Source organism: Zootermopsis nevadensis, unplaced genomic scaffold, assembly GCF_977971745.1.
Source record: "Zootermopsis nevadensis isolate Lab colony 2312 unplaced genomic scaffold, Znev_1.0 Znev_ptg000061l, whole genome shotgun sequence".
NCBI lineage: Eukaryota > Metazoa > Arthropoda > Insecta > Blattodea > Termopsidae > Zootermopsis > Zootermopsis nevadensis.
The window spans coordinates 7,906,494-7,931,019 of record NW_028259192.1 but is presented as its reverse complement, the minus strand read 5'-3'; the positions used below and the strand labels follow the sequence as shown (position 1 = coordinate 7,931,019).

The window sequence follows — 24,526 nt, the reverse complement described above, 5'->3', positions numbered from 1 at the left end:
ACAGATGGAAGAAACATACAAATATGAAACTGAATCTATTATGGTGTGAGGGTACGAAGTGGATTCACCTGACCCAGGATATGAACCAGTGGTGTACTCTCACGAAAACGGTATTATTGGACCTTCGAGACGCATGAGAGAATGGTTGTGAATGATGCAGGAAGAAGTGGCAATAGTTTGTTTAAGGTACTGGAAATATCCCAGTATTTGCCTGTAGGGAGGTTCGAGCTACACAGAACCTGAGGCCGGACAGTGGGCCAAATACAAAGCAGAGTCACGCGACGGCGACGTTCGACAGGAAGACGCAAATCTCTGTTAACATTCTGCTGCATTATACACAGAAACTGGGAGTAAGGACAGCCTACTTGGTGCAGTGAGTAGGCTAAGAGCTGGACGGTCTGGATTCGATTCCCGGCAGGGATTTTTATCTTCGACACCGCGTCCAACCCAATTGTGGGGCCCACCCAACATTCAGTCCCATGGGTACTTGGGGCTGGGGCGTGAAGCTGACCACTCTCTGAGATAAAGTCTTTTCCTCCAATTCCATCATCTTCACGGTGTGATGTTTAATTAAGTACAAAGACATATCGTCATGACGTGTTGGCTTGATGAAGAACAATGCCAATTTTATCAACAAAGACAGTGAAAGAATGTTCGTTGCCCTTAACGGCTAAATAACTTGGTTTAATTAGGTCCCAAAAGCAATGTTAGTTGTCCAAGCTTAAACACATTTAAGGTATCATATTTACATTCGTTAATAAGATAGGTTTATGAAGACAACTTCTGTAAAATTTGTACAATTTAAATCTAATAGTAAGAAGTTAACAGAGTCAGTGAAGAAAACCATCAACATCTCAAATTTATATAATTTTTATTTTGTCACCATTACTTAAAGAACGGAACTTTTTTCGAGGGGGCTTGACCGCGGGTCACTGGACTACAGCCCTACTGACCTAGCGCCCAAGTTCTCGTCCCGTTATGCTGTACACATGCTTGTGAACATTATGCTCCCACTTACCGAGACGTGCTACACAGGTTTCACCAGCCAGAATTAAACGTTATTCTTCCAACGCACCAAACATTATTGGTTTCAAGCCAGAGATTTCTCGGCGTACGCTTGCAATATGGAACGCAAGGCCACTGACATGGGCGAGCAGGAAATGTTTTTATTTGTACCGTAGGTGTGCGACCCAGGCAAACATCTGAACACACTAAATTGCAAGTAGATGGACAAAATTATGTCACCGCAGATTCAGGTAGCTGATTTGAATCACGGCCAGATCATCGACTATCCTAATTACATTTTACGTGATTTTCCTCAGTTCTTCCAGCAAATACCGGGATAGTACCTTATGGTTAGTCAAGATCGCTTCTTTGCCAGTTCACAGACAATCTTCTCCTTTTATCTGATTCGGCTTTAAGCAGCACCTTTTAGTACAACGAATCTACAAATAAAGCAGAAAAAAGGCCACGCTAAGAAAGATTGTGACGGCAGCTAATTTATTGTTACGTCACAGTTGTTCATTACGACGGTGTGGAAAGTGGGGTTAGGTGAGGGCAGTCACTGACTACATGACATGTAGCGGGACTAAACGCTACTGCACGCTACTTCATATAAAATATCATCCAGGAACTCAGTAAACTACTGCAGAAGTCACTAACTTTTTGACAATTGATTGGAGGTCTACTAGAATGACAAAATCGAGACAGGCGGAATTTGAAGCACGCATGATCAGACATCCGTGCAAAACTTTCGTTACATAACCTTAAGCAAAGATACCACTCGGAACGACTAGAGATATATGGGATAATATAAAAATGGATCTCAGAGAAATGGGATGTGAGGGTGTGGAGTGGGTTTGTCTGGCTTAGGACAGGGACTGGTGGCGGGCTCTCGTGAGATGGATACAGAAGCTTTGGTTCCCATAAAAAGACGGGAAATGTCTTGACTGTCAGTTGGTTGATAACTGAAAGTCTCTTGAATATATTTTAAGGAAGCTCAGAGTGTCCGTTGATTTGAACATGGTATACCCTTTCTAATTAGAGTACCTAACTTGAACCGTGGCTGGTCGCTTGAGAATATTCTAACGTTTTTTTACACTTCGGTGAGAACTTCAATTCGTGCGTGGAGACCAACTGTGGTCTTGGAATTTAACTTACATCAACTTAACCGTAACAGAAACAATTCCACTGGCTGCTAATGCTCAAGCAAAAAAAAAAACGGGTCCTGTTACTGAATACCGCTACGGAAGTGATGTACCAATACTCCCAAAGGTGAGAGTTCTACTACCAAAATATTCCCAGGTCCCTCCCGCCACGTAAATAGATAGAGAAAAGTAGCACAGGGCAATTCAAAAGTCTCTGTTCTCCTACAGAACACCTACCAACCAACCAACCAAAAAGCTAACTGAGGGCAGAGGCCTGCGCAAGCGCAAGCATCGTCCCTACCTAGGTGAAACCATTCCTGCGCACAAGGCGCATTGCTGAAAATGGTAAACGGTCTTAATATAAAAAAACGGAAATTTTGCTAACGCTAACGGGGTTTCGTCGTGGCGGGAGCCTCGACCATTCAAACTGGGATCTGTTGCTGGGAGGTTATCCCGTCAGGCAAGTTGTCCAAAGGAATTTGGTTGGTTGGATCTCTGGGGTTTGAACCCAGAGAGGGAGGGGCCGTTTCGGCTGAAGGCCTCTGCGGCATGGGGGGAAGATCACTTCAGCTGATGGCCTCCATGATCGGGGGGGGGGGGGGGTGGCGGGCCGTGCCCCTATTAAGTTATACCCTGGCATTCGCCTTACAACTGAGGAAAAGCACGGAAAACCTCAGTCAGGGGAGCCGAGTAGTCTAACCACTCGTTGTGCCGACTTGGCCGTCTTTTGGGGACGGCCTCGGCTGGCCTGCTGAACATCGGTCGCCCTCGGTTGCCCTTGGGCGACCTCTGGCAGCCCTCGTTCGGCACGAGTGCCTCCCGAGTTGCCGGACTAAGGGGTTCCCCACACCAGCTAACCTCGAGTCAAATCTCTCAGTCAGTGCTCTGATGTGGTCGGCAAAGAAAGGGACCCCCAGATCCTCATGTATTTGCCTGTTACTAACGTACCAGGGCGCGTTAGTAACAATGCGAAGACACTTGGATTGCAGAACTTGCAGCTTCCGGACGTGGCTGCGGGCAGCTGACCTCCAGATCGGGCATGCGTAATCCATCATGGGACGGATGAGCTGCTTATAGAGCAGCACACCGTTCCTGATGGACAGGCCACTACTCCTATTGATAAGCGGGCCTAGCACACCTAATCGTTGCGCCGCCTTCTTTCCCACCTGGTTGACGTGCGCCGACCAGGTAAGCCCGGCGTCAAGGGTGCATATGCAGAATTGTCTTTATTGTGTTTTATGGCTGCAATGTGTTCTTTGTATCTATGTGTGAAAGTGCGGCCTGTTTGACCTATATATGTTAATGGACAATCTTTACATTTTAATTTGTATATACCCGGTAAGTTATATTGATTGTTTATGTTTACTGGTGGTTTTTGTTTAAACAAAAACCACCAATTCTGCATATGCAAAACATATTCTAAATACAGGACATGCATATAAATAAATGAAACAATGGACATTATAAAAATAGTAAAAAACAAAAGACACAGAGATACAATAGAAAAATATCACATACAACAAACTTATAAACAAAACATCTGCCTAAACGACAATAACATTTTTCTTAATAACCCCATTTTTAATGCACTCCAGTACCTTGACCCCAACCCTGACAAACCACCTTTCACCCACTTACACCGCAGTCAATAACGAACCTTGTTCTGAGATGGTAACACTTCTAGATCTCTCCTCTGAACACATCTGAACCGATTGCTATTTCATATATGGTATGTTTATTTGCTATTATTTATTATTTTAGTTCATTTTGTTTTCTATATTCAATCATTTTCATTAATGTTTTCAAATCTTTTACTTCACAGACTGGTATAAACATCAATAACACCACCTCAACAATAATGTTATATTAATAATATCTAGACACAACTTCCATAAAATATACTGAGAAAGATGATAAAATTATAAAATTGTAAAAACTATAAATAATTGTAATTTGAGTTTAAAAGTTTATAATTTACACCTGATGATGGTTTGATAAACCGAAACATGTTGTGAATGTTCCGATGTAAATCAAATGCTCGATATGGAACATAAGATGATATTTTAATCATTTTAATTATCTTATCTTACTATTTTATTGTGATTTGACGGTAAACAAATATAATAATTATTTTAAGACCTCAGTCGATAACAAAGTTAACCTTCATCTTACCAATCGCCGTGATAGAGGCAGCTAGAACCTCTGAAACGTTGGTAAGCTTCTACCAGACTCACGGAGCTACAGCACAGAAGATAGCCAACTTTAGATTCATCACCATGAAGATCTAAAAACCTACTTCATCAAGCTTGCTCAACCTCTCTTCCTCCGTGCCCCACACAGTAAACCTGATAATGTCTTTTAGGATGTTGCACCATGTAGTCTGGTAGAGATTGACTGCCATTTTAGGGTGATGCCCTGATAAGAGAGGCAGTAAGCACCCACTTCTACCAGACTACACAGTGAAATATCCCAGAAGATGGTCAACTTCATACTCATTACTATGAGAACCTTTGATATCACCTTTACAAACCTGGTCCCCAGTACTACAGAGGAACTTGCTTTTAAAAATGAGAGTATGTAAACTGGAGAAAGTTCCTCAGCCATTCCTTTAAAAAGCACTATCATCATAATAATAATAATAATAATAATAAGGGGTTAAGGTAATGGTGAGAGGTAGTACCTTTCACCATCATAGTCTGACTATGCTGGACACTGGTCCTCACCCACCCAGGAGTAAGTGAAGCGCAATACAGATGCTAGGCATCCAAGAGCCTCTCCTTGCTCAAGACCGTCCGTGCGTGGTGAAGAGCCACATCCGACTAGAGGTGACCCTGTTATATAACAGAACACGGCGGATCTAGAGGAGTAAACCTCGAATCCCTTAGTTCAAAGTGTGGATAACCGTGCAGCTACTACCGAAGAATGGAAAGACAAAGATCTGGAGTACAGGTCGCCTAGGTACTCCAAGGGCTGAGGTTGGTTACAGCAAAGAGGCAACTCAACACAGGCCAGCCATGGACACGCACAGCCAACAAGCCCAAGACTCACAAGAAAATCAATCAAGAAAAACAAGAGTGGCTGGACAAGAGAAGAAATGAAGGAAGTAGCTTGGTGTCACATGTATTGGAAAATATTTTATAATACGTGTGGCACTTGCTAAAAACAATATGTATCCCGGAAATAGCTGCTGCCCTATGTACCTTAGGGACAAGGTCTGTCTCGGGTACATAGAAGTACATACTCCATAAAGTGGTTGTTATTTCTTATTTGTTTTATTATGGTAGGCAGTTTGTTATAGAAGAAAAAAACTGCTACAGACAGTTTATTATTATAAAGTTCTAACTTATGTACATATTTGTGATAGTCATTATTATTTCTTGTGTTATATGTATGTACTTGTTTGTTTATAGTGCAGACACACTTTTCTTTTGCATATAAAATGGTTTCTTGAATGTATAATGAGTATACTGTTAATATCTTTAAATGCCTAAAACGATCTCTGCATGATTCAGTTGGTTTTAAACCTGCTATGTACCTTACTGCCCTTTTTTGAAGAGTAAAAATTCGTCGAGTGAGTACTTTAGCACTCTGTCCCCATACGATGATTCCGTAAGACAAAAAGGGATAAATCAAACCATAATACTACATTCTTCTTTCATTTAGATTAAGTATTTTAGAGAGTCTATTGATTATAAATAGGTTACGGCTAATTCTACCACACATTCTTTCAATATGTACTTCCCAACTCAGGGTGCAATCAATCACAACTCCCAGGAAGTTGGTACTTTTTACTTTAACTATTTTCCTATTCCTTATTAAATTTTTTTGATTACTTTCCTCCCTACATTGTTTTGTCCGGAAAAAATGTAATGTGTTTTACTTGGGTTTATAAATAAATTATTTATCTCAAAATACTGCTCTACCAAGTCTGTACTGAATAAGGTTACCTTTTGGAGTTCATTCATGTCACGACCCCTATTCAATATTGATGTGTCATCAGCATACATTAATGCTCTGCCTTGTGTTAGATGTGGGATATCATTTACATATAAAATAAAAAGTAATGGACCAAGGACAGAACCTTTAGGAACTCTATATCTAACTGGAAGGCTACTTGACAAGTATTCTTTCATTTGATTGTTTGCTACATGTGAGACTTTTACTTGTTGTGTTCTGTTTGTGAGATAGGATTTAATTAGCTTATGTGGTATGCCACAAACTCCATATTGGTATAATTTATTCATGAGGATGTTATGTTCAATACAATCAAATGCTTTTGATAAATATAATAGTATACAATTGCACTTTATTTTATTATTCAGATTTTCAATTATATTTTCAATGATTGCAGCAATTGCATCATTTGAAGATTTATTTTTCCTAAATCCAAACTGAGATTTATTAAGTATATTGTGTTTATCTAAGAAAGAAGTTAGCAGCAACCTCAAAAGGTTTTTCCATACTTTTTTTGTTAATCCATTTCACTGTTTTATAATGTAATCAATTCTTAGAGATATAAATAGCTATCCCACCCCCTTTATGTTCTTTTCTACAGAAGTATGAAGCTACAGTGTAACCTTCTAATGTACATTGAATTATTTCATCATCTTTAAGGCCATGTTCAGAAATGGCCAAGATATCTGGTGTAGTAGTTTGGAGGAATGCTGTAAATAGCTCAGTTTTATATCTGAGATACTGTGCATTTTCATGTATTATTTTAAATTGTTGCCTGGATTGAGTTCTTTTATTTTGTAATAACTGGAGCCATTGTGGTACAGTCTTTTTTATTAGTTTCCCTGATTTAAAAAACCTAAGGGTATCACTTCAGAGTTCATTTCTCTATTATTACCTATTATTTTACTTATTTATTGAGTGACATACTCTTTACCTACTCTATTTATGCCTTGTATGATAAGCTCTACTTATATTCCTTAAATCTAGCACTTTTACATTTCTATATCTTTTCCATAGCTTGTTTATGTCCATATTTGCTTTCCTAATTTCCTTATTGACTATTGATTCTTTTATTAAATCATGCCTAATTGGTATATTAAAAACCACAACATTCGTACTGGTTAGTGCAGCAAGTGTTCTCTTTATAGTATTTATACAATTCTTTGTCTCATTTCTAGCAATGTCATTGGCACCTCCCATAATTACTACATGGTACTGAGAGCCTAATGATGAACAGTCTCTTAAACAGTTCTTCAATACACCTTATATCTTAGCACTAGGCCTCACTTCACCATACACTGAGACATCAACACTGATTTTACTGAGCGACGTAGGTATATCACGACCGTAGCTATCACTGTAAAACATCAGTTTATTTTTCTTTTCACAGCATTTACCTTTGAGCAACTTGAAGCTTTCCTTGATTGAGTCTCATCAACAACTTCATTTAGTGTACTAAATTTGTTTCTCGTTGGAACTAGAAATGGTTGAGTCACCTGTTTACTTATTTTCTTGTTTCCTTTAGCTGCATAACGCCAGCCAAATTCGTTTACTTGCTTTACTTTAAAACGCGTATCTTGTATTCTTTCATTCTGTAGAACAGATATTATTTCACGCAAAGACAATATTTCCTCGAGCAACTTACGAAGAACATCGCTATTAAAGTGTTGTGTGGTTAAGTTCTCATTTACCAAGTCATCGTGTGATGAGCATAAAACACAGAACCAATCATTATTAGGTATCTTCTCCTCACATACGTTGCTACATTTATTAAAATGATACCACTTATCGCAATTGTCACATAATATTCCATTTCTAACTACTTTTTTGCACTTGCCACACTTATTATCTATTAAAATGTTACTGCATAATGCATCCGTACACCCACTTTCTGCCTCCATCTTCAGCCCTCTGAGAAAGACCCACACTGTGTTGCAACACAGAAGAAGACCAGCACACTTGTTTCTGTCTCTCCAGGGACATATGCCACTTCATACAATTTTATTCATATTTCAAAATCGTTTGTTAATTTGTATGATTTGAGGTTTTCACAGCAGCGAGTATGAAGATTTCTGTCTTCTGGGTTGTTGCACCGTGTGGTCTGGTCAATGTTTACCAACGTTTCAGAGGTCATACTGCCTCCATCATCTGGTTTCCATACTTGTCAGCCAGTATAAGATATTTGTTAGTTCTTCAGCAGCATAACAAGGAGACATATTTCATTCTTACCTTAACATTTAATGATTCAGTTCATGCTTTTATCACTTTCACAGATTAGTTAAAGATGGTGACGGTAGATTTTATTTGAAGTCTGGACATGGCTTTGCAACCACTACTATTAAGTTGAGACAATTATATTTCAGTGTGGAAACCACATCTACACTTTTAAATTTTGAATTGGAGAAGGTTTAGTGGATCATTGATCATCACGTATAGTTTGTTCTGAGCTAATTGCCTGACCTGGAGATTCCAGGATCACACTGATGTGTAAGGGTGAAACAGAGACATTGATTTCGCATACCATTTACTTTCTAATTGTGTTCTCTGTATATATGTCTTCAATATTGGAGATCTTATCTGTAGCTAGTTTCTTATTTGACTTGTCTTTCAAATTAAAAACAGCTGATCCAGCAATTTGCAGGGCCTCTTTTGTCTCCTCAAGAGTGATGGTGTATGTTTTGAAATGTTTCTGTGGTTGGTATTAATGATTGCATCATAACTGAAAAACAGTAGAATTCGAGTTTTATTAAGCTTCTGCTTTGATTTAATATCTTCCTTCCTTGATGCCTTTGAAGTTTTTCTTTTAAGAAGGGTTTTCTGAAAGTTATATGTTCAGTAGGTTTTTATATTTAAACGCAACATTTTATATGTGAAGGACGAAGCAATTATGAAACAAAAATTTTGTGATCCTGGTAATTCTGAAGAAATGTATTATGGTGTAAATATACCTAGTGACGCTGTCTTAGAATCTGATGCACTGAAAATTATGAAGAAACACAAGAAAGCGAGGTTTAAATCGTTTAAGACAAGACAAGAGGCTGTGGAATTTGCAATTCAAGGACCTGAAATTGTAGTTCCCATATCTGTATTATCAGAAAATTTAGAAACCAGCAATCCTGTAATAGGAGAAAAGTCAAGTCCTTTCAGAGCACCTAAATCACAGGAAAGTGATAGAATGTGGTGACGCTCATACATTCAGAAATACCGTCTGGGATAATCCTCGATACCTAGTGAGTAGTGGAGATACTCCAGCCATTCTTCAGGTATGCAGGTTGCTTTCTTGTAAGTAGTTTTGAAATGTGTGTGTTAGTATTCTACATAGAATTCTTAACTCGGTCATCTCTGATTTTAATGCTCTTTTCATACACAAAAAATAAATCAGACTGCCCTACCAAAACATTCTGTGCAATAAAATGGTTTCACAACATTAAGAGTCAGCATCAGAAGCAGGGGATTTTGAAGTTAGGTGTTTCTTTTATTTTTATATGTGTAGTTGGGAGCCATCTATGAATGACTAAATAAAATCCAGGCTCTTGTATGGGTGATTATATACAGAAACCAAAGTTTGTTAAAAATTTTAAGTTCATGGGTTAAGAAAGGGTTATGAAAACTGGCATGAGTAATGTTTCTCCTTTTTCCTCTGTTATTTGTGTGTTCAAGATACAGGGTTGTTATTTTGTATTTGGATAATTATGTAAAAACCCAATTTAGCTTATGTATATATCACAGAGAACTTAAACAAATATTATCTGGTGTTGATATTTCTCCAAGGTTTCGTTAATACATTCAAAAGTATGGGTTAGAATTGCATAAGAAAATAAAGAGAAGAAAAACTTGATTATACTATTGCAAGATTAGAGCATTTGTCAAGAAATCACTTGTATATCTAGTCTAGCAATAAGATGTTTCAGTCTTCTTGGCAAGAACTGCTATAAAATTAATGAAACTTCACCTTTTTCTGTAACAACCACGAGACCCAGCTATAATAATACATTTTTGCAACTGGTTTATCCAGACAGTGAATGAAGATTCGCTGACCCACAAGTATTGTTTTTTACTGACAAAGCCTGGTTTTACTTAATTGGACATATGAACACACAAAATAACTGATTCTGGTGATCAAAATACCCTGGAGTCATTCAAATAGTCAAAAAATTCCCTCATTTCATGAAATCTAATGGGCCATCACTTTTTCATATAATACTTTTGACCAACTTCCACCTATGCCTAATTATATAAAATTTCTAAACTTTAAAATGGAATCATATACTGTACAGTATTTATAATTTCATTATCACTGACATCTCTAAACACTTTATGCAAAGTGTAGAGAAAAAAAGGTTTATATGCACGTAAGTGAGTAAATAAATTATTTAAATTTGATCTTTTGTCATGTAAATGTGCAGTAATAGTGATTAAATATCACTTATGAATAATAACTGACAATTATGTACAATTCTCTGCTAGCGATATTCTATAATTGCAGGTCATTATTGATAATAATATAATTACAAGAAAAATCATACAGTAAACTGAGACAAAAAAGGTGAATGAATCACTGGGTCCTACGTCCAAGAAGCCTAAAGTTTAATTTGTGAACGTTTGGAATTATCTCTATTTGAGCAATTTTTTAAAGAAATACTCTTATTGCTGACTTCCTTTACTGATCAATTCTTCTTCTTATTCTTTTAAAAGTCTTTTATTCCTTACCTGCATAAAATTTTAACATCATGTGAAAATATCCCATATGTGCTTCCTACATAATAAACTATCCATTGCATTAAAATGTTCTAATATCTGATAATACAAATTTAACAATCCCATTCTTTATAAGTACAAACATCAGAATTTACTACATCTAGATATAGATAAACATATTTCTAATTATAAAATATAGACTATTATAATTTCATAAGTATTTTTCTTTCCAACCGCTGATGACTTAATGGTGAATATGATCCTGTAATTTTGTGCCATGCCTGTGGAGGAGTGGAAGACTGCATACCTTCTTGGTATTGTGAAGAATCTGCGACAGGTGTCTGAAGCATTCTAGTTCTTTCTTTAGGCCTCGAAGGAAGAGGACTGGACCATCTGAAAGTTACAAGACATATAATTAAAATGTTTTACCTTCTTAATGTCCATTGACAAATTCTGTCCACCATTTCCACTTCTTTGTAATTCAACTTTATTTTCCATAGACATTTAGTTTAAAATTTGAAAAACATGTCTTCTTGTTGATGAAAGACTCGGGTTACAAGCCGCGTCAGGTGGCTGAATGGTGAACGGACCATATCTTCTGCCAACGTTTCGAAAACAACCCCTGCTCTCATCCTCAAGGCTGCTGCGTAACAAATCTGAGCCCTGAGGATGAGAACAGAGATTTCTCTCACAATGTTGGCAGAAAATATGGTTCATTCACCATTCAGCCACCTGACATGGCTTGTAACCTGAGAGTCTATCATGAAAGCTTCACTTTATACATGTCTTCTTGTTATTATCCATATGCACATATGAGAAACTCTACTCTGACAAAAAGGAGTTTTACAAAACTTTCTGTGTTTATCGAAATACAAGAAAAATCTTAAATCAATTTAACAATCAGAAACTTCAAAGTGGAACATAACAGAAATATTATTAAAGCTAAAACCATTATCTTGTAAGCATAATTACACAATTTAACAATCCATTTCCACATCAACATTCCAAACGAGATATTTACTATTTACTTTGAAAGTGAATGGCTAGGAACGTGTTCATAATTCTTTTTTAATTTAATTAATATTGTGTACAAAGATAATACAAATACAAACAATGGACAACAAATTGAACTTGTACACTTCATACAACATAGAATACTATGGATTGTCCATGGAAAATGCAGTACATACAAAAACTGAATGTTAAATTTTCTGCAAACCATGGTCAGAAAATAAAAGTTGGAATTATCGTAAATGTAATTTTGATTTATTACTGACTAATTTTATTTACATTAGACACATTACTTACATGGCTCTCACACTTTCAGAGTACAGCAAAACCAAATGTTGCCATCTATAAATGTTAGGATATTCCATAGGGTCTATATTTAAGCCATCCAATGCCTGCATTACAGTGGCATCCAACTTGGTAGGTGAGTCACTAGAAAAAAAAATATTTAAATAAGACTATTTTGTGCTCATATACTTAGTCTTCTGGGTTGTGATTCTGTGCACTCTTTAAGGTGGTTACAGATTTTTCATCATTAGATCTAAATGTTGCTAACCACATATAAGACTACATCGCAGCACAGGCGTTTGAAAATTACAAGATGAGGAAACAACAAAATACAGCTTCTTGCAATCATTACCACTTTAAGTGATTAAAATTTTACTGCCTACAAAAATTAGGTAACAATTAGTGTGTTTGGGTACTTCACTGTCAGATATAGATTTCATGAACGACGAACTGCTGAACAAGGCAAATATGAATTCTATGCAGGTGGCAAAAAATCTTTCCCCAACTTTATGGTTAAATAAATGTAGCAGTAGTAGTGGGTAGACAAATTATTCTACTCTTTGCTTCATGTGACATTCAGTATTTACCCTTGTATAAAAACATCTGGCCATTCGTCTGGTGTTAACATTTCAGCGTCGTCATCATCATCATCGCAGTATGAATGTACTTCATTTCTGCTGAGTTTTCAAGGTGTTGATGGTGGTGTGAAATATTCATCATCATCATCATCATCATCATCATCATCTGGAATACAAATAAAACTCACTTCATAAAACTCACATGCATAAGACATGATCTGTTAGAGGCTACCATCTATACATTTCAAAAAATTATATGGTCTATGGTCTATAATCAAATTCACACAAAGAACTAATATTAAAACAAAATTTATCAACATATAGCATTTGAAATTACACTTGAATGAATATGTTGGTGTGCAAATAAGTTATTTTAACAAGATTTCTGTCTTCTGGGTTGTTGTGCTGTGTAGTCTGGTCGATGTTAACCAACGTTTCAGACGTCATACTGCCTCCGTCATCCCCTGATGATGGAGGCAGTATGACCTCTGAAATGTTCCTATCCATAGACCAGACTACACAGCAGAACAACCCAGATGGCAGAAAGCTTCATACTCACAGCTGTGAAAACCTCAAATCTTACAAGTTACTTCAAATTGGCAAACTAGTAATAGAAATACATTCATCATCCAATGCTACATAATAAATAAATATTCTGACCAGTTAAAAGTGTAATGTCTTCACTTCTGAGTCCAGTAAAGTCCTGGGTCAGAGGTAATTGCCAGAGTAAACCAAAGAACTCAGAGAAAAACATGTCTCACTGTTACTTTGCGACAATGCCGTGGAAATGAACACAGGCCTCTGAAGTATGAGGCACTATGAGCATGATATATCATGAAAAATGTAGACTACCAAATACACAAGATCATGATCATCATCATAAATACATGGAAATACATTCAAGAGAAGTCTAAAGGTTTTTGATGAAGATGCATCATTAAACTGATACAACAGTGTACATTATCTTTCATCTATAAATTAGAAAAAAATGCTAAAACTATGCAACCTAACAGTTTCACCTAATGATGGAAGCAGAGCTAGCTTCTGAAACATGGGTGTTTTAAATTTACAGATGAAGAAAACTGTCGAATAACACACATCAGTTTAACATCTTCAAGGAAGTTCCTTTGCGCTTCAAACTGTATCCAGTTACAGTATTTAATTATGTGGCACACTGCCTTCCTTATTCCTCCTCTGCCAAATCCACAGAGGAGAAGCCCTTTCTTGCTTCAGCACCATACCCCTTAATCTATTCTCTTAACTCTGGATGATCTACAACAGGTTTTCCCAACCTGGTATCTGTGCCCTGCCCACATTTTTTAATAATGTATCATGATAAATTAATTTTTCCTGTGTGAAGATTCCTGTTTTCTGGGTTGTTGCTCCATGTAGTCTGGTAGAAGTTTACTAACATTTCAGAGGAGCGATGATGGAGGTAGCAAATACTTCTGAAACGCCTGTAAACTTCTACCAGACTATACACGGTGCAACAACCCAGAAAACAGGCATCTTCATACTCACTGCCATATGAACCTAAAATCTCACTAATTTTAAGTGATTAAGAAAACCAACATCAACAAATTTATAAATACAATTATTTAATATGTGGAACTGTTGGTGTTAGTATAATTTTCAATAAACTAACATGAAAGTTAAAATTGTTGTCAGTTACAATATGTAGCCCCTAAGTCAATAAGAAAGGATAAATGTAGTTCCAGGGTCTTCAAAGGTTGATAATCCATGCTTTACATCACATGGGCATAGGCAGGGAGAAAAATAATGACACTTAGTTTCTCTGTACTATTATAAAATGACCACCACATACTTTCTGAGAATATTGACACAACATATATCTGAAATTGTATGGACAGTAATAGGTGTAAACTGAGTTTCTTATTACATCAACAAACATGGCATATTTTATGAAATTATTATATTAAATATTTGCAATATTTCTTGTTATCACTCAACAGTGCCAAATGAAAAATATTCTTTAATTTCAGGATACTGCACTACTATAATTCCAAATAAATTTCAGAATTTTCTGGTCACAAATTTTGTAGATGGAGATAATTTTCCTGGTTGTCCATGTGTTCAAATCCTTATCTGTAATATGGCTGCAATGTATAAAATTTAAAACATAGAACACAGCACTGGATTTATTACATTTCAATTATTTAAATACAGAAATGAATCTTCTCTATAATTAAAGCCTCATGCTTTAGAGGAAACCAAAAATTAATGGAACATGTTTCTGATCTGTGCATGATTTCTATTATTAATTCCCTCCCAAATTTAGGGGCTCAATTTTACGTGTTTGTCAGAACCCCTACTTTCTGTACATTACAACTAGTCCCTTCAGGTCTTTATACAGGGCTAGTCTAAATGATGTTCCCGATTTGAAACACATGTTACACACGTTTAATGAAATTCAGATGCACAAAAGTGGTACCGATGGAAAGAGAAACTCTCCAAGTTTATGTTGGTACACTTCGCGGCCGCATAGTAACACTGTTCGCCGCCAGGGGCGATATGACAGAAAATTACTGCCATCGAAGGCAGAGGAACCTTTTGTGTCCTGGATTTACACATTCACCGGACCTGACGCCCTGTGATTTTTTTCTGTAGGAGTTCATCAAAGATAGTCTTCGTGCCACCCTCACCACAGACCTTGCCAGCAGCCATTACAGCAATCGATCATGATATGCTGCGTGCCGAGTTACCAAGGGGGCTCGCATTGAACACCTGTGATGTACTGAAACAAAACTTGGAGAGTTTCTCTTTCCATTGGTACCAATTTTGTGCATCTGAATTTCATTGAACGTATTATTTCTTTCATATCGTGAACATCATTTAGACTAGCCCTGTATTCCACTAAACCAGGGGTTCTCACCCTTTTTCGCTGGCATACCACTAATTCTAATTTAACACACTAAATGTACCACTAATCAAATTCGTTCAGCGAAATATTATTTATGTTAATATTATCTTCTGCTTTTCTTACTTAGTTCGCATACCACCAGTGGTACGTGTACCACAGGTTGAGAAACGCTGCATTATACAATATTCAGTCTCCAGCACTTACATTAGCATAAATTTACATTTTAAAATGACATGTACATAAAAACACGGATCAGAAATCTTACCTTCTGAAAACTCACCACCTGATGATATGTATGTCATTTTATGTAACTTATTAGTTTCTGAATTATATGTCTGTCTCTTTTTAAAGCTGCTCACTTTTAGATTACAGTGTGTTTCATGAATGGGACCTTCCATCTCACTAATTCTTGTACTATCACACTGCTGGTCAGAATCTAGTGGAAAGTACATAATTAATTAGCTTCATTATTTATAAAAATGTACAATATGCTAATAGGATCAACAATAATGAATATGAGGAAGGAGATCAATTGTAACAGTAATTATATTGTCTAAAATCCCCTGAGTGTCACAGAAGAAGAATAGAATGCAATGGTATTTACAGCATTCACAGCACCATCTACAGAAGTAAAATATTGGTACTGCTAAAAATCTCTCTTTAGACATTCTAAACTTTTCAAGGACAAATTGATTCTACAAACTCCAGTCACTGGAAACCCCAACACTTGGAGGACTTATGTTTTCAAGAAAGAGACCAGTATATGCAACGAGTATAGGCGTGAATGGATAAAAATTTGATTTGTTACAAAGGTCGCTCAGTTACATTTGGGAGTGTCAAAGACTTCAACCTACATCACACGAACTGATTCCAACAAAAAATCTGTAATTCTCCTGCTTCATATTCGAGGCATATGATTTAAATCTTAGCCTGAAGACTAGTTATCCTAAGGTTTTTCATGGTTTTACTCAGGTCTTCCCATCATTTGATGCTAAGTAATCTGAACTACTGACAGTATCATTAAATAAACCACAAATAAATAAATAAATACATACATAAACAATTTTTAGTGACATTCAGCATTTACTTACTTTAGTTCAGAGGTTCAAATAATCAAGAATTATCGCTAGATGGAACTGCAATGGTGATGGATATATATTTATTTCCATTGCTTTGTTAATCCCCGAGTATCACTACATTTTTTAGGTGGAATAAAGGTACGTTACATAAACTAATATAATTTCTACAAATAATAAATAAAATAAAATTCTACAGACCAACACACCATGACATACATTTTATGCAAACAACGTAACAAATATGCATGTGTCAAAAACTCACCATTATCTTCTACAAATGTAAGTCGTCTTGTAATTCCATCTGATGAAAATTGTGTGTTAGCTTTGTCAGATGTATACCGCACATGGTTTCTCTTGAAGGACCAACCTTTCCTAGCATTTCTCATAAAATTCTGATTTTGTCTGAAGCATAAGCACTGTGAAGCATCAGACCAAATCCTCATACATTCTTCTTCTGTTCGGACATGGATATCTTTCTTAGCACCACTGGTTTTGTCTGTGTCTTTATCATTTTGTTCTATTTCCAAGGCGCAAAGAATATACTCGGCAATACATTTTACCTGATTACGTTCACAATTGGTTTTCCTTTGGTGTTCAGCATATGCATGTGCATCACGGTAACATATGCTCACATCATCCTCTTCATCTGAATAAGAACATGACAATGGGGAAACTGTAGATTGAAGACCAGACACGACAAATTCCAGTTCATCACTTGTAAGCTCAATAAGCTTTGCTGCTACGATTACGGCGATACGAGAGTGAACGAGATTAAAATCGACAGATACGAATCTGGCGTCGTCTTTAAAACTGCTGACAAGATCTTGCAGATGCCTAATTTCTGGATGAAGCATGTCAGGCACTGAATCACTAACCAGTACACTACGACCAACAACCGCGAGTCCATCAAACATTCGTTTAGCGAACACACGACAAGATTTTTCTACACATAAGAATGGGCTAAGACCTGGATTCAACAGAGTTTCATCTTCCATACCAGCATTTGCATCCACTTTTCGACGACTGTACGCATTTGATTTGGTCTTAAACGCATTCTCTACTAGTGGTTTAACTGGACTGGTGTCAGACAGACTGCACGCTTTAAAAGCAAGGCACAGATTTGACACTGGACTAATCTCATCATCAACTGACTGATTTTCACTATACTCTGTTAAAGATGATACACAACCATTCACTACACATTCTGAACTATCATAACACTCCTTGGTTGAATATGGTTTCTGTGCAGCCTCCTGAAATCTGTTCTTGAGATAAGCCTCAAGTTTCTGAAGCCCATCCTCAGAGGCCAAATTTGTAAATGTATCAAGAAATGGCCAATATTCATTCCAACCAACCCTGAATTCCTGAGCCAGGTCCCTGTAAGAAATCACAAGCACCAAATATATTATACTTGCGGGCAAAGTAAAGCAGATATTTTCTTCCTTTGCATTATGTTTCATGGTCAAAATTTTCTTTGGCCAATAACATCAAGCTACTAACTGAAACTGTTTCAGCAGGACACCATTCTACTACTAAAACAAATATACTAATATTATTTCATGTGAAAACAGTAAAAACATTTTCTTGCATCCCATTATTTTTATATGGAAAAACTGAGGAACACTGTCAACAAAACTGAATGAATAATAAGAGGCAGAGAAACAGCATAAAGTAGAATAAAACACGCATCTAAATACAGAAAGATAAAATGGAAGGAAAGAATAAATGTGTGTTTGATTTCATGGCTTTCTAATTTACCATCAACAATGCTTGATATTACTTATGATTGGCTGATGTGTGAGTAGTGGAGTCAGCATTTCCTGTCAAACAGACTGCCTCGTGAGGTTCTAAATTTTAAAATGTATACATTCAGTAACAGTAACATATCATTTTGCTTCATAATCTAAACTGCATTTGAAATTACATATGCACAATTTTTATTCATACTAATGCACAATATTCGGTTTTAGAGGTTAACTGGGACGTGCAAGGCTAAAGGTTCATATGGGGCACCAAATACTCTTGCCCTTTCTCAGGTCATGGTGCATGTTATCTTATAATACATAACAATATAACTGTTTGTTGGGTAAAATAATTTCTATATTTTAAGCTCTGACTTCAACAACCACTTAGATTTGGGCAAACAGTGTCTCACTAAAGCAAAGTAAAAGAAACATAAACGGAATGACTTGGAATAAGCTTGAAGTCGTCCGTATCTCCCACCTGCCAACTCTTTCTAATCCTTTCTCAACATCCAGCAGTCTAAATGCATGACAACTCAGACTTCCTGTATATGCCTGTCTGCAGGCATTCTGGTTTGGAGTCCGAGGCATCCGAGGAGGAGTCTTCCACTTCTTCCGGAACACGATTGCTTTTTCATGATTCATTGGTCCTGCATAAGCCCGGATTTCCATTCTTGGATTAAGTGGATCAGCTTTTAATACCTGATGAATAAACATTTTAGAAACATTTTAGAACAAACAGTAAATTAATAGAATGATGTCTCCTCTGATGATGAGCCATGTTTGTATGAAGTTAATTTTCTGCATTTCACAGACCATGGCTGCCTCCAACACCAGAGACTGACAGGTTGATTTGATTGGTGATTTGTGTGTGTGTGATTGGGTGGGTGTAGTATAGATATATATGCACTGTCAGCTCATGGAGCCCAGTCTCCTTCACCAAGAATGGACCACAGGGATAACAGTGGGTGGTGTACGGTGATCACCCTACCTAAAAGACCACAGCCCCTATATTATTTCCTATAGAACTGAAAACTGAAACACAAAGACAAATAAAAATAACAAGAAATAAATTCAGAAGGCATTCAAAATATAATAAAGTCAAGATACAATTAAATAATGGAAAACAGCTATTAAGCATATAAAAACAGAACATCTACAAAAAAAATTCAAAAAAGGTTTAATAAAGGTGTTTTGAGAGGAACACATTTAATCTGTACTCTTCGGTGCTAGGCAATATGATGAATAACCCATTATGACGGAAAAAAATTGTGACAAAACATTTCACGTTAAGTAAAACATTTTACAAACTGTTATATTTGATAGTTTTGGTTACATATGAAGTACACACACAATACATGAGACAGAACATATAAACCTCCTAGCATCCATCAAATAAGCAGTGTGTGGGGTCTAAACATGGTAACAGAAGTAACTGTCAACATTCCGCTTAGAAATGAATCTCCAGACATCCTGTGAACACCCTGAATTGTCTCAGCTTCACTTTGCAATTGACACCTTGTCAACTACGTGCTCTTATATGAGAGAATTCTCTGACTAATTTAAATTTCTCGACAGGACCCTGCATAGTGAATACATGTGTAAAAACAATTTATTACCAACCAGAGGGCAAGCAGGAGAGAATGGATCACCAACAGTAGGCTGTACAGAATTATCCTCTGATCTAAGTACAGGAACATAAAACATGTCATCCAGTAAATTTGACAGTTTTTGCCTTAGACTTTCATCTGGAGAGGAAACACGACTGCAGATAACCTGAAAAAAAAAAGGAGAAATCATGAGTATGGTAAGTAAGATAGAAATAACGTTATGTACATATAACCACACTATTTTAATTGTTTCAGCTATGTAAAATGCTACATCTCAGCAAGCAGACTGGTCCTCTGGCAGCACTCCACATTTGTATTAGGGAGGTTAGCTAGTTTTAATCTTGACCAGTCTAATCACTATCCGGATTGTCATTTTTCTGTTTGTGAGTCTCTCCAGGCAATTTCATGGAACTGACATAAGCCATGACTGTATATTCCCAGATTCTTATCTATTCACAATTCATAATTATCGTCACATCACATTCAATTATATAAACTTTCTAAACTTCAAAATGGAATCATATACTGTACAGTATTTATAATTTCATTATCCTTGGTAAAACTCTAAAAGAAAGGCCTTCACAAATTCTTACAAACAATATTTTAAAATGTCAATGTGCTAAATACTTTATGATATACACAATTTAATTTTTTATGAAAATCAATAACACTGGGTGTGAACTAAATTTCTGGGTTATACTATCACTTTTTTAACAAACTGAAAAATATTTTGGACCAACTAACTCCAAGGTAGAGGACTTTTCATTAAAAATTTCTGTCATTCAAATAGTCAAAAAATTCCCTCATTTCATGGAATTTGATGGGCCATCACTTTTTCATATAATACTTTTCACCAACTTCCACCTATGCCTTGACCTCTTGTCTTACGGTTTCCCAAACAAAACTTTGTACATATTTCTTGATTCTCCCATCATACTACATTCCCAACCAATCACATTCTTCTTAGTTGAAGCACAAAGAATAACATAAATATTTTATACCAAGTACTCACTCCTGAAGAATACTGTGATGTATATATGTTAATAGAAAGACATGTTACTTGCATCTCTTGGTGTTTGTCCATATTTATTCCTCGCATGTCTATCACATTGTGGATAAGACACCAATACATCTACAACTGAAAGAGCTCCCAATTTAACTGCAAAATGTATCGGAGTCTCATTGAGGGCCTTATCAGGAGTATTCAGGTAAAGATCCAACAAGATACGAGCTCGGTCCTGACAGTTGGCAGCATCATCATCTCCATACAGCAACTGAATAAATGCAACATTGCTCACTGTCTGTAGAATTAGATCACATATTTGTGCGTCACAAGCCTTGGCTGCTACATGCATTGCGTTATACCGTGAGCCTTCCTAAACCCGGAAAAGACAAAGAAACAGTAAATAAATTATTTAAATTTGATCATTTGTCATGTAAATGTGCTGTTAGCTTAAGGAAAATCCTTTTCAAAATCTAATTAACATAGCTTCCTGAGTGAAGACTATCCATAAAAGAAAAACAGACACAATTATTCACCATACACTGATTCCACACCAAACACCAACTTCTGGATGTTGAAGTAGAATATCATGAATGACTCCACGGTATTTTGAGCACCAGAATCAGTTATTTTGTGTGTTCATGTGTCCAATTACGTAAAACCAGGCTTTGTCAGTAAAAAACAATACTTGTGGGTCAGTGAATCTTCATTCATTGTCTGGATAAACCAGTTGCAAAAATGTATTATTATAGCTGGGTATCGTGGTTGTTACAGAAATAGGTGAAGTTTCATTAATTTTATAGCAGTTCTTGCTGAGAAGACCGAAACATCATATTGCTTGACTAGATATACCAGTGATTTCTTGACAAATGCTCTAATCTTGCAATAGTATAATCAAGTTTTTCTTCTCTTTATTTTCTTATGCAATTCTAACCTATACTTTTGAATGTATTAACGAAACCTTGGAGAAATATCAACACCAGATAATTTTTGTTTTAAGTTCTGTCATATATACATAAGCTAAATTGGTTTTTTTACATAATTATCCAAATACAAAATAACAGAGGAAAAAGAAAAAACATTACTCATGCCAGTTTTCATAACCCTTTCTTAACCCATGAACTTAAAATTTTTAACAAACTTTGGTTTCTGTATATAATCACCCATACAAGAGCCTGGATTTCATTTAGTCATTCATAGATGGCTCCCAACTACACATATAAAAATAAAAGAAACACCTAACTTCAAAATCCCCTGCTTCTGATGCTGACTCTTAATGTTGTGAAACCATTTTATTGCACAGAATGTTTTGGTAGGGCAGTCTGATTTATTTTTTGTGTATGAAAAGAGCATTAAAATCAGAGATGACCGAGTTAAGAATTCTATGTAGAATACTAACACACACATTTCAAAACTATTTACAAGAAAGCAACCTGCATACCTGAAGAATGGCTGGAGTATCTCCACTACTCACTAGGTAACGAGGATTACACCAGATGGTATTTGTGAATGTATGAGTGTCACCACATTCTATCACTTTCCTCAGCCAAACCAAATCCTGTGATTTTGGTGCTCTGAAAGGACTTGGTTTTTCGCCTATTACAGGACTGCTGGTTTCTAAATTTTCTGTTAACACAGATAAGGGAACTACAATTTCAGGAGCTTGAACTGCAAAATCCACAGCCTCCTGTCTTGTCTTAAACGATTTTAACCTCGCTTCCTTGTATTTCTTCATAACTTTCAGTGCTTCTGATTTGTCATTATAGACATGCAGAGTGTCTGAAAAATAAAGCAAAAATGTTTATATATACAAATGCTGCATAAATCTGTCAATGGAAATGAGTGGATACTGTATGGAAATTCAACAGACAGTAATTAACTATTTTACATCCAAAAGAAGATAATTAAAATAATGACAGGTATTAAAAGCAGAGGCTCTTGTAGAGAATTAGTTTGAAAATTTTCTACACTTTCATTTGCAAGTGAATAAATACTCTCCTTACTATCATTTATGGTGAAAAACTTGGACAAATTTCAAATAAATAAAGATGTACACAATCTAAACATAAGATGTAAATATGACCTTCAAATGCCAAATCCTAACCTCACTACATACCAAAAAGGAGTATATTATACAGGTATCAAGTCATTCAATAATCTTCCACATACAATTAAGAGTTTAAATCATGATATAAAAGTAATCAAGTCTGCATTACCTCTTAACCTACTCCTACTCTGTAGATGATTTTACCTCTGTTGACACTTCTTAAGCTTTAGGTATATCTATATGTAAATAAGGTTTTGTTGCAAGATTTGAGGTTTCACAGCGGTGAGTATGAAGATTTCTGTCTTCTGGGTTGTTGTGATATGTAGTTTAGTTCTTGTATTTAAAATTCATAAGTCCATATATAAGTTCTGTACTTATATTATTATCCGTGGAATGTAAATACACTATGTCTACAATTCAAAATCTTAAAACTAACTTTCGAATGCATATTCATTTATGTTCATATTTTACTACTTACCATCAGATTCTAAGGCATCGTCTCTAGGTATATTTACACCGTAATACATTTTTTCAAAATTATCAGGATTACAAAATTTTTGTTTCGAAATTGCCGCGTCCTTCACATATAAAACGTTGCGTTTAAATATAAAAACCTACTGTACACATAACTTTCATAAAACCCTTCTTAAAAGAAAAACTTCAAAGGAGTCAAGGTAGGAAGACGTTTAATCAAAGCAGAAGCTTAATAAAACTCGAATTCAACTGTTTTTCAGTTATGACGCAATCACTAATACCAACCACAGAGACCTACCAACCTCGGGATGATAGACGCCATTTCACGGACTGTAAAATGCTGGTACTATCCGTGGTAGTATATACATCATGCCTGATGAAATCTAAGGTTCTCACGGTTTGAGTGCAATTGGTTCAGTACTTGGGCATTCATATGCTAATGGCAGATTAAGTACAGGAGCTTATAAAAGTCTGAAGGAGTGAATTAATTGCATATATGAGGTTCTCACAGCAGTGAGCAGCATTGTTGGTCTTGGGTTTTAATGCTGTATGGGTTTGTTGGTAGATAATAATAATAATAATTCAATTCATTTCATTTATTAGAGTGCTTGGCAACAGCCAAAAGAGGCCAATAACAGTCAAGCACTAACAATAAACATAACAATACAAAAACAAAGAAACAATAAACTAAATATATAGATGTACAATATAATAATGATAATATATCAATTCATTAATTTGTTACAAAATAATCAACAAGCAAATGAGCTGAATAATATGCCTAAGTATATAATAATTAAATTAAAAACAGTTAAATATAAATAATACATACAAAATGAAACTTTAGTAAAAAGAAAAGAAAAGAAAGGGGGGGGGGAAAGGAAATTGGCTAAATAAAATGCCTAAGAAAAATACTCTCCTTGTTAAAAATGTTGATGAGCTGACAGACTGCATTGGCAGCAGAAGCACACCTAAACAAGGAACTAGCTTTAAGACTACGATAAACAAAAAAAACGT

At 36.0% G+C, this 24,526-nt stretch overlaps 1 protein-coding gene across 1 annotated transcript; it reads right to left on the bottom strand.

The window, feature by feature from the left end:
• Positions 1–8,234: 8,234 nt before the first annotated feature.
• On the bottom strand, positions 8,235–23,767 carry LOC147871175 (ankyrin repeat and LEM domain-containing protein 2 homolog). Its single transcript, XM_087340395.1, has 10 exons — positions 23,514–23,767; positions 22,430–22,767; positions 21,050–21,361; positions 19,999–20,151; positions 18,857–19,077; positions 16,896–18,010; positions 15,820–15,990; positions 12,683–12,839; positions 12,108–12,239; positions 8,235–11,192 (listed from the first exon to the last, which is right to left on the bottom strand). The coding sequence occupies exons 1-8, from the start codon at positions 23,560–23,562 to the stop codon at positions 12,781–12,783; spliced, it is 2,418 nt and encodes an 805-aa protein (XP_087196521.1). The 5' UTR covers positions 23,563–23,767; the 3' UTR covers positions 8,235–11,192; positions 12,108–12,239; positions 12,683–12,780.
• Positions 23,768–24,526: the final 759 nt, after the last annotated feature.